Below are 12086 nucleotides of genomic sequence, written 5' to 3'. Positions count from 1 at the left end.
GTGGTGGGGGGTGGGAGGGATGGGGTGGCTGGGTGATAGACATTGGGGAGCGTATGTGCAATGGTGAGTGCTGTGAATTGTGCAAGATTGATGAATCACAGACCTGTACCTCTGAAACAAATAATACATTATATGTTAAAAAAAAAAAAAATAGCAGGAGGGGAAGAATGAAGGGGGTGGAATCGGAGGAGGAGACGAACCATGAGAGACTATGGACTCTGAGAAACAAACTGAGGGTTCTAGAGGGGGTGGGGTGGGAAGATGGGTTAGCCTGGTGATGGGTATTAAGGAGGGCACGTACTGCATGGAGCACTGGGTGTTATGCACAAACAATGAATCATGGAACACTACATCAAAAACTAATGATGTATTGTATGGTGACTAACATAATAAAATAAAATTAAAAAAAAAAGTCACCTTGAAATCGAACGTGTAATTTGTGTAAGGCATCAGGCCACTCTCATAGGCACTCTTTAACTTGAAACCATGCGTGATCCTTCCATTGGTTGTCCCGTTTTTCCCATTACAGCTGAAGTTTGTAAGACTTTCATTATATCTCAGTTCCTTAAAGTCTTTATGATTTGTTTCTACTCCACCGGTGCTTAAATACTCTACAACACCTATAATGAAAATACAGGTACTTTGTTCATTGTCCAGTATAATATGCAGTGTACAAAACTGAAAAAATGTAATAGTAACTACTTTAAAACACACCGTCCCCCTTTCTAAAATGTTTGTTATTGTTTTGTTTGTTTTACATTTCCCAGAACTTATCTAAGTCCATTTTTACATGGTTTTGATCCTAGTATATTGAATACTTTATATTTTGCTGTGCTGGCGTTTCATATTTGTTAAACTAGTTCCTTATTTCTTAAAAAAATTCAGCTTGTTTTTACCTTTTTTTAAAAGAGTTTATTTATTTAATTTATTAGAGAGAGAGCACGAGCAGGGGGAGGGAGAAGGTTAGAGGGAGAAGCAGACTCTCCACTGAGCAGGGAGCCCAAAGCGAGGCTGGATCCCAGAACCCTGAGTTCATGACTTGAGCAGAAGGCAGATGCTTAACCAACTAAGCCACCCAGGCATCCCTTGTTTTTACTTTTTAAAAAGAGTTAACTCCATAATCAACATCTTAGTATCTAGGTTTCTGCCTATGTTGAATTATTTACTTGGTATAAAATGCCAAGATTAGGATTAAATGTGCCCTTATACATACTGTCAACCATGGAAGAGAATGCCATCAGCTAGACGGGCTCTGCAAATAGTTATTTTACTTTTCATTTAATTAGTTAGTAAAGTTGGACATTTTCCCATGTGTTTGCTATTAAAATACTGTATCTTTTTTTTAACACGGAAATGAGGCTTAGTATGTATTATTTGACTAGTCTCTCTTTGCCCCTTAGATACTCTGTAGTTAAACAGAAGGCAGAACACATGAAGAGAAACTGTCAGAGAACAATCCCCCACTGCTTCAGCAGCAGTGATCCCGGAGAGCTCTAAGAGATGGGCTGAAGAATTATGGATCTCAGATACCTTTACCTGCCCTGAAAACAAATTTTGACAGTTTTTATCTTCTTCCTGGCTCTCATCCATCATGACGGCAATGAACTGCAAGTGAACTGAACCACTCCAAATGTGTTTATACTTACGTGCTCAGGCACATGTGCAAGGGCAAGGAAAAGTACTTTGTGCCAATGACAGAGTACAAACGAAGAGGTGAAATACAAAAAGGAATACTTAGTCTGACATTACAAGAACTATGGTTTTGTTCACTGTGCTATCCAGTGGAAAAGTATTCAAGGGTAAGCCTTTCTGTATTCTTCTACATTGTAATAAAAATCAAGATCCCTGTTCTTTTTTGTTCAAATCACTAGCCTGATCTGTGTAAATAAAGGATCTCAATTTCCACCTAAGGTGTATTGGTATCAAGCCCACCAATATTAAGATCCTGTAAATAGCCATTTACACTGCATCCTATTACTACATGCTGGAATCCCAGAGAAGCTATCTTAATAACCTTCTCAGAGTTTGCATTATATGTGACTTGGGGATAATGAAATATAATCATATGTTCTTTAACAAGTTATTTCAAGTTATCAACTACATGTTTATCGAAGATGATTAATGTCCTTCCTCCTTAGGTGTTCATAACATCATTTCATTTTCCAAAATAGTCTCCCTAACTACACACACAAAAAATGCTAAATCTGATTCATAGCTGCTGCTATAAGCTGAATTTTCATTTTGACTAAATTTGGAATTACCAAAAACAATATATTACAAAAACAATTTAGTCAAAAAAAAAAAAAAAGCATTCTACATAAAATATCTTTTCTTACCAGAATCCGGCAAAGAATTAAGATCTGCACATAACACCAGTGGAATAGTTCCAAATTCTCCCACTACACTGGACTGGAGGTTTCGTGAGGCTTTATCAATAATGTTCTTCACTTCTGAGAGGAACATCATAGTTTGAACCAACTTCACATCAGAGTATTCAGGGTCCCAATGCATATGAGCATTAGCCACAAGAATAAGTTGTTTTTCTGTTCCAAGATGTGGCTTTCCAGCTATATTAGATAAAAAGAAAACAAAGAGACAGACAAAACCCGCCCATCAGCCCATATAGTCTTACAGGATCTGTAGGCAAGTAGTATATCTCAGAGTCTCAGGAACAAAAAAGGACCCTAAAATTTACCTAACAATCGCCCACCTGATGACTAAATCTACGGTAGCACAAACCTGAAAAACAGTCCTCTATGCTCTGGTTGAATAGTCTGAGGTAGGGCATTCAGTACTTGAACACACACAGCCCATTCTATTTGGGACAGCTTTATTTTTAAACAGTTGTCTCCTTAAAACTTCTGGCTTCATTCAGATGTCCTAAATTGGGTCTCACAAAATTAAATCTACATCCTTTTTCTTAGATATATTTAATACAGGCACTAAGTTCCATCTTTATTTTCTCTCCTTCAGGTTAAACATCTCCAGTCCCAACTGTTCCTCAAGTGACACAAGTTTCAGTTCTCGGCATGATGGTCACTCTAAATGTACTTTCAATTTGAAATAAGAGGTCCATTTATCCAAAACTCAGAACATTTAAAATAATGATTACAAGTAGGGCAGGAGGAGAAGTTAGCTTACAGAGTATCCTTGCTGCCACGAAATTATAGAAGGGTATGGAGTTCTTCTCTCTGAGCAGTTATTTTAGTTAATATTTATTTCAACATTTCTTTTATGTAAAAAATTATTGGGAGCAAAAAAAACCCATTTTTTTCTTTGGCTTTATGCCTCTCAAAGTTTGAAATACTTTTCTGGGCACTGTGTTCTCATCTTAAGCTTTGTGGTAGAGAAAAAGGGATATGGTATTCTAGAAATGACTTAAATTCTCACTGAGTTTCTTCAGGTGTTAAATAAGACTATTAATACATAACAAATTTTCTGCTTTCTATTAAATTTTGGAGGTCAATTTTACAGGAAGTGAAAAGGTCACTCACATGACATTTCAATCAATTCCTTTCGAAGTTCTAGCAGTACTGCAACTCCAATGTTATCTTTTGTCATGACTCTGTTCAGCATAGCTTCAGACCCTTCTGAATTTGCCATTGCTAGCTGATTAAATTCAACAGTGTGTTTCTGAACCAAAGTAAATCTAAAACACAAACAAAAACACACACACAAACATAGAATTGGGAATACCCAGGTATTAGCTTTGTGGGAAATGCAGTTTTCCCAAACTTTCTTAACAAATATGATGGCATGTAAATCACATTATGGAAAATCCTCCACACTTCACACCAAGCTTCCCACAACCGTTTCAAGTTGTTCTCAGTCTGTTACTGATAAAAACAACATCTTGAAATACTTTTACAACTTAAGACAATGTAGTCATCTTCTGTTTTAAGTTTCAAGTTGGAATATTCCATCTTGTAATTTTTAAATAATTCTTTTCCAAACTATAGGTTTAAGAGTCCCTCTACCATCCTAGAGGGAATGATAATTACGAGGTGTTTCAATTACCAATTGGAGTTAAACCCTAGTGAACACCTGAAGAAACAGCAGCACTTTCAACAAGTCTCCCAAACAAGATCACTTCTGATGCTTCAAAACCAAACCCTTCAACACTAAGAATACAACACTTCAGTCTCCGATTTGCCAACTAATTTCCACACCCCTGATTCCCTGCAAATACTGAGAAAATTTTCTTTTTTAAACATAAGATGACTTACTTTTCTGTCTTGAAGAATATTGCACAGCCATCGACATGTTTTCTCTCTTGTTCTGACATTGTCCGAGCTCTAGACTTAGGACTAAAGAATCCATTATAGCCACGTTCTTTCAGTTCTACCAGAAAAAAACTGTAATACTGTTCTGTTTCAACCTCCTGAAAAATTGCAAATGGCAAAGTTATTCATAAGACAAAAATCAGTCCCATGCATTAACTTTACATGTACAGTTTGAGGGGCTGAAATAATTTCAAAGGACTAATCTGCAGAATAAGGAACATAACATCTTTCAACGTACATACACCTCGGTGTGTGTGTATTTTCTTCTATTTTAGAACTGATGGGGAGTAAGAATCAGAGAGGAGGAACTTCGCAGATTCTAAATGCAGACCACAGGTAGAAAGTGACTTGCCCAAGGTCGTGTAAATTATTATGAGAGTAGGACTGAGACCCCAAAGTTACTGTGCGTCAGGTTCAATGCGCTTTCCACTATGCCCTAATTATTCTATTACTGCTGATGGTAAAGCAAAACTATACCTTGACAATGCCATGATTTCAGTAACACCGCCACCCCATTAAAAAATAGTGCTAAGGCATCTGGGAGAGAAAGATGAATATTTAACTGTCATAGCAAATGCCTAAAACCCAAATTAACCCATTTGCTTCATTTGGCAGCACAGTGGCTGCAAAACAAAGCAGGCAGTGAATGCTCCCAGGATTTGCTAAAAACAGAGCCAATATTTTAAGAATTGCTGAGCTGGAACTTCAAATGTGTTAGGGTAATGTGTTCCCAGTCTGTCCCTTGCTTATCAACATTGGGGCATTTGTGCACTTTACACAAACACTTCTTCTCATGACTTACCTGAAGACTTATGATATCAGCATTGCAGCTCAAAATTTCTTGAATAATGGCCTTTTTCCTGTAGTCCCAATTTAGTGCCCAAGACGGACAGTAGCCGTATAACTGCCGGGTCGCATATTTATCACAAAGAACATTATAGCACATGACAGAAAACAAGGCTGTAGGAAAGATAACTTTACTTATTCACACATGTGGCAGAAAAAAAAATAATTTCAATAGTTTTTACTTAAATGCTAAGTTTGACTTTATTTCACTCAATATATATTCACTGAAAAGCTACTATATGCCAGACATAATGGATAAAAGTAAAGTTGAATAAGGAAGGAAAGACAGATAGCTGAATAAATAATGATATGATGTGTTATCTGCTATAGAGATACCCACAGAAGGTTCGAAGCTAAAAGACTAAGATCTCGAGCCTCTCTGTCCCTAAGACCAGGGCTCATCACATCTGTACTCCCTCCACCACTCTGCTAACTGCTAATGCAGAATGTGGAAAACTGACAGTTTTCCTAATAGGCATGGCTAATTTTCTTCTATAGAGCAACTATTATTAATCCAAGTGAAAGGAAGAGGTATCATAGACCAAATCCTGTTACACGTATCATGTAATTCCCAAACTATTTTCATACAAGTTAAGTTAAAAAGAAATCAGAGGGGGTGCCTGGGTGGCTCAGTCGTTAAGCGACTGCCTTCGGCTCGGGTCATGATCCCAGGGTCCTGGGATTGAGTCCCGCATCGGGCTCCCTGCTCGGCGGGAGGCCTACTTCTCCCTCTCCCACTCCCCCTGCTTGTGTTCCTGCTCTCGCTGTCTCTCTCTCTGTCGAATAAATAAATAAAATCTTAAAAAAAAAAAAAAAAGAAATCAGAGGCCATTAGTTCATTTTCTCTCTCAAGTAAGTGTTTTGGCTGTCTTACAATTCTGTAGATTCAAATACATTTGGAACTTGCAATATAAAGATTTTGGTGTCTTTATTATAATAAATGAGTTTGGTCAGTACTTGACAGCGGAGCTGCTTCTCAACAGTGGCACGACTGACATCATGGGTGGGTAAATTCTCTGCTGGGGGCGGGGGGCGGGGGGGGGCGCTGTGCTGTGCAATGTAGCATGCTTAGCAGCATGTCTGATCTCTAACCAGGGGCTGTCAAGAGCACTTCCCCCAGCTGTGACAATCAAAAAATGTCTCCAGACATTGCTAAATGTCCCTTGGGGGATGAAAATGCCTCTGGTTGAGAAGCACTGCTCAACAGCACACCTATAGCATAGTAGGAAGACCAGCTAAGCAACAATTAAGTCTTTATTATTCTCTCTCAAACCAAATCCGGTCTTAAGCATTCAACTGTAACACAGCCCATAATCTAACCCATGCCAACACACTGTTAGATTTATAATACCAAGTAAAAATAAGTTAAAAAAATATAAGGCTACCAACCAGTTGGCCTTGTTCTGTCTGGTTCTTGCAACATAATCCAAGATCTTGGAGGTGGCTGTTCTGTTGAAACTAGTTGAACATAAAACACAAAATTAAGCAATATTCTTACACATCTTCCTAAAAAAATTGTTTGAACAAATGACCACTTACTTCTTTTTGCAGTACCTGCCAAATTATCAAGCAAATAGTTCAGTAGCCTTCTTGTTCCATCTGGTTCCAGATAGAGGTTCAATATATCCTGGGTAAGTGGATTTCCTGGAAATATTTTTTAAATAGGTAAAATGAAACCAAGAAAGGTAACAAAATATTTCGAAAGTAAAAAAATACCGAAATTATCGGATCATCTATAACAATGTATACAATTACTTGTAATATACCAAACCTGAGAAAATATTTTTCCAGTTTTTGATAAGAATAAAAATGATTCATACCATGTTCTGCAGAAGTAGTCAGAAAATGATTATTGTGGACTGATGTCAATCTAGAAGAGATCTAACAGTGCTCTGTATCTGGCCCTGCCTCAACAACACTTTTATGACAATCAAACCCAAGTGAAACTAGAAGGGGAAGAGTGGGAAGGAGGGTCAGACAAGGGAAAGAGGACAGCCACTATAATGAATCAGAGAATCAAAACTTAAGAATGCAACAAAGCTAACAAGATATCCTAATGACAAATGTAGTCTGCACTTAGATTTTTAAAAATTCTACTAAATAAAGTAATAACAAGATGAGACAGATTTGGTTTAAGATTAAGTCACTAAGGAAAGGGGAAAACCCCAAGGCTGTGAGCCATCCATAAATTCAGTAACTCTTTCCTAAGTGCCAAAAATGAAAGCAAGTGCAATGATTTACATATATCTACAAGAGTCTCAAATCCTCTCAGAAGGATTTCTTATGTGCTTATGAAAATTAACAGTACAATGAACTGCTTGAACAGTGCAGTTCCTACCCACACCACACAAGGGGTATATATATTGTTCTGGATGCCACAGCCCCACTTTAAGAAAGACTAATAAATTTTATAGACTGAAGAAGACAAACGATTTCTAAATCATTATAAAGTGATTATAAGATCTTAACCATGCCAAATGAAAAAAGATTTTCAAAAGATATTGCCCCCCTCACTTTCTCTGCCAGAGAAGTGTTAAAGAGAAAGCCAGCAAAAACAGAAGGTTGAGTAAGATTCAGAGTTTCATAATGTAGTATGACTATGTCCAGTTTCAAGTGAAAATCACTCATCATACCGAAGATTTCAAACTAAATGAAGAAAGATAAACAAGATTCCAACACCAAGATGACAAAAACATTAGAATCATCTGATCTAAATACAGCAGGCATGACAAAAAATGCTTAAATGAGAACTAGCAAAAACATGTTTGAAATAAATGAAAAAACAGGAAGACTCAGCAAAGAAAAACAAAGTTTCGGCAAATGAACAAAACATGTTTTTGAAAATGGAAATATTAAAACTGAATAACAGAATAAATGAAATAAAAAGTTCAGTGGATGGGTTCAACAGCAACACAGAGGGTCAGAGGAAAGAATCAGTGAACTGAAGACAGAACGGTAAGAATTACCCAATCTGAACAATAGAAAGGGAACTGAAAAAAATGAACAGAGCCTCAGGGACCTGTGGGACCACAACAAAATTCTAAGGTTCATGTCCTCAGAGTTGTGGAAGCAGAGAACAAGAAGCACTGAGCTGAAACAGTACTCAAAGAAATAATGGCTGAAAAACTCCCCAAATTTGGAGAGAAAAACAAACCTGTGGATTCAAAAGTCTGATAAAACCCAAACAGGACACACTTAAAAGAATCCACAGCAAGCCACACCATAATTAAACTTCTGAAAACTAAAGACAAAGAAAAAATCTTGAAGGCAGCCAGAGAAAAACACCTTACCTCTAGGGAGAACATGCTCTGAATAACAGCAGACTTCTCATCACAAGCCACGGTAGTCACAGGGAAGTGGCACAAGATTTTTAAGTGCTGAAAAAAAAGAACTGGCAACCCAGAACCAATATCCAGTGAAAACAGCCTTGAGGAAGGAAGGAGAAATAAAGACATTCTCAAGAGGACAGAAAACTAAGAGAATCTATTGCCAGCAGATCTATCAAAAAAGAATCAGAACAGAAGTTCTCTAAATACAAAGGAAATGATGAAAGAAGGAACCTTGGAACATTATAAAGAAAAAAAGAATATGATCTTCAAAAGGGGGCAAATATAATAGGCTTTCCTTTGCTTAAGCTTTCTCACTCATGTTCAGCCATTAAAATATTTTTGCAACACTGGTTTGGTTCTAAATAAACGTAGAGAAAATATTTAAGACAATGATACTATAAACAGGGAGCAAATAAAAAGTCATCAAGAGAGTTAGGGATTATATATTTCACTCAAAATGGTAAAATGATAGCACTAATAGACTTGATAAGTTCTGTATGTTGTCCACAAGAAACTGACTTGAAATGTAACACTATAAAAGCAGGTTGAAAGGAAAAAGATGGAAAAAGATGTCATGAAAACAAAGGAAAGCAGTAGTGACTAATTAGTATCAGATAAAGTTGGTATCAGAGAAGATAAATTTACTAGAGACACAAAGTGACATTACATAATGTAAAGCAGAACACACAGCAATTCTAAACACGCATCCACAAAATGACAGAACTGAAAAATATTTTAGGCAAAAACAGAACTGAAAGGACAACAGAGAAATCTCCAATTATGCTGGGAAACTTTAACACTCCTCTCTCAACAACTGACAGAACCAGACAAAAAAACTTCCAACACCATCAATCTAACAGACACTAACTAGGTTAATATATAGGATCCAGTTGAGATTTATAGACCATTCTACCTAATAATACCACAATACATATTCTTGTGCATGCCCAAGGGACATAAACTATGTAAAGACCATACCCTGGGCCATAAACCACCAAATGTCAACAAATTTAAAAGAACTCAAATCATACAGAATTCTTCAACCACAAGGGAATCACACTAAAAATTAGTACTGAAAAGACAAAAGGGAAATCTGGAAACACTTGGAAAATTCTAAACAATCCATGGATCAAAGAGGAAGCTTTAAGGAAAATTTTAAAATGCAATGAATTAGTGAAAATGAAAACACACCATATCAAAATTTGTGGCTGGACACAGCTAACATAGAGCCAAGAGGGAAATTTATAGGACCTAATGCATACGTTGGAAAAGGAAAAATCTCAATTCAATAATCTAAACTCTGATCCTAAGAACCCAGAAAGAAGAAAAGCAAAAAGACAGATTAAAAATACTAAAGAATAGGAATCAATGAAATTAAAAACAGAAAAAAGGAATTTTTTAAAAAGCTGTTTCTTTGAAAAGATCAATAAAATTAGTAAACCTCTACCAAGACTGACAAAGAAAATGAAGACAAAAATTACCCATATAAAACGTGAAAGGGGATATCACTACAAACCTTACAGAAATCAAAAGGATAAGAGAATACTATGAACAACTCTACATACATAAATTTAACAACTTATATGAATGGGCCATTTCCCTGAAAAACACAAACTGTCGGAACTCACTCAGTACATAATTTAAATAGCCCTATACCTATTAAAGAAAATGAATTCATAATTTAAAAACTACCAGAAAAGAGGGGCGCTTGGGTGGCTCAGTCAGTGAAGCATCAGATCATGATCGTCTCAGGTCATGATCTCAGGGTTGTGGGATCAAGCCCCACATCAGGCTTCATATTCAGCGTGGAGTCCACTTGAGATTCTCTCTCCCTCTTCCTGCGCCCCTACCCCTGCTCACGGCATGCTCTCTAAATAAATAAATAAATAAATAAATAAAATCTTAAAAACTGCCAGAAAAGACCAAACTGTTTTGCAGGAAAATTCTACTAAACACTTAAAAGAATTAACTCTAATTCTACAGAACGTCAGAAAACAGAAGATGAGGGGGCGCTTGGGTGGCTCAGTCATTAAGCGTCTGCCTTCAGCTCAGGTCATGATCTCAGGGTCCTGGGATCGAGCCCCGCATTGGGCTCCCTGCTCAGCGGGAAGCCTGCTTCTCCCTCTCCCACTCCCCCTGCTTGTGTTCCCTCTCTCGCTGTGTCTCTGTCAAATAAATAAATAAAATCTTAAAAAAAAAAGAAAAAAAACAGAAGATGAAGGAACACTTTCAAATTCATTTCATAAAGCTAGTATTACCTAAATACCAAAACCAGACAGTGAGCATACAAATAAAAGACAAATACCCCTCATGAATACTGAGTCAAAAATCCTTAGGAAAATATTAGCATACAGAAGAAGTAAGCAATAGGGCGCCTGGGTGGCTCAGATGGTTAAGCGTCTGCCTTCGGCTCAGGTCATGATCTCAGGGTCCTGGGATCGAGTCCCGCATCGGGTTCCCTGCTCAGTGCAGAGCCTGCTTCTCCCTCTCCCTCTGCCACTCCCTCTGCTTGTGCTCTTCTGTCTATCTCTCTGTCAAATAAATAAATAAAATCTTTAAAAAAAAGAAGTAAGCAATAAATAAAAAGAATGAGAACCATAACCAAGTGGGGTTTATTCTAGGAATACAAGGCTGGTTCAATATGCAAAAATCAATTATAAGGCTAAAGGAACAAAATTACATAATCCTATCAACTGATGCAAAATAGGCATTTCACAAAATTAAAAACCCATTCATGATTAAAAACACCAGAAAAAAAGAAATAGAGGGAAACTTCCTCAAATTGATAAAAGACAGTCCACAAAATACCTACTGTTAACATTATACTTAACAGTGAAGACAGAATACTTTCAAAGATCAGGAAAAAGAGGGATGTCTGTTCTCACAACTCTTATTCAACATAGTGCTAGAAGTTCTAGTCAGCACAATAAGGCAAGAAAAAGAAAAAGCGGACATATTGGTAAGCAAGAAATAAAATCATCCATATTTGGAGATGACATAATTTTCTACTGCATGGAAAATTCCCCCCAAATTAAAAAATTTACCAAAAAGAGTACAAAAAAAAAAAAAAAAAAGCAACTCCTAGAACTAGAAGTGAATTCAACAGGGTGGAGGACACAAGATAAAAATACAAAAATCCAATTCAAAAAGATATATGCACCCCTATGTTTACTGCAGCATTATTTACAATAGCCAAGATATGGAAGCAACCCAAGTATCCAACCACAGATCGATAAAAATGTGGTATATATGTACAATGGAGTATTACTCAGCCATTAAAAAAAAGAGAGATCTTGCCATTTGCTACAACATGAATGGACCTACGGGATATTATATTAAGTGAAATAAGTCATACAGAGAAAGAAAAATATGATATCACTTATAAGTAGAATCTAAAAAAACGAAACAAATGAACAAGCAAACAAACAAAAACCAGACTGTTAAATACAGAAAACAAACAGGTGGCTGCCAAAGGGAAGGGGGGAATGGGAGGATGGATGAAAGAGGTAAAGAAAACAAAAAATCCCCACTGTATTTCTATATGGCCAGGAATGTACACATGGACAGCAAAATTTAAAACACTATCAGTTACAGGGGGCGGAGCAAGATGGCGGAGGAGTAGGAGACT

At 36.9% G+C, this 12086-nt stretch overlaps 1 protein-coding gene across 1 annotated transcript; it reads right to left on the bottom strand.

The window, feature by feature from the left end:
- Positions 1 to 386: 386 nt before the first annotated feature.
- Positions 387 to 7914, bottom strand: LOC102735015 (CCR4-NOT transcription complex subunit 6; the record flags this gene model as incomplete). Its single annotated transcript, XM_081810848.1, has 7 exons — positions 6669 to 7914; positions 6519 to 6587; positions 5086 to 5243; positions 4227 to 4381; positions 3495 to 3649; positions 2337 to 2567; positions 387 to 620 (listed from the first exon to the last, which is right to left on the bottom strand). Coding segments are annotated over exons 2-7 (967 nt in total), but the record flags the coding sequence as incomplete, so codon positions are not given.
- Between the last annotated feature and the right edge of the window lie 4172 nt (positions 7915 to 12086).

Source organism: Leptonychotes weddellii, unplaced genomic scaffold (genome assembly GCF_054177405.1).
Source record: "Leptonychotes weddellii isolate Sample4059 unplaced genomic scaffold, ASM5417740v2 HiC_scaffold_3999, whole genome shotgun sequence".
NCBI lineage: Eukaryota > Metazoa > Chordata > Mammalia > Carnivora > Phocidae > Leptonychotes > Leptonychotes weddellii.
The sequence above is the reverse complement of the archived record's forward strand: the minus strand, read 5'-3'. Positions and strand labels throughout refer to the sequence as shown.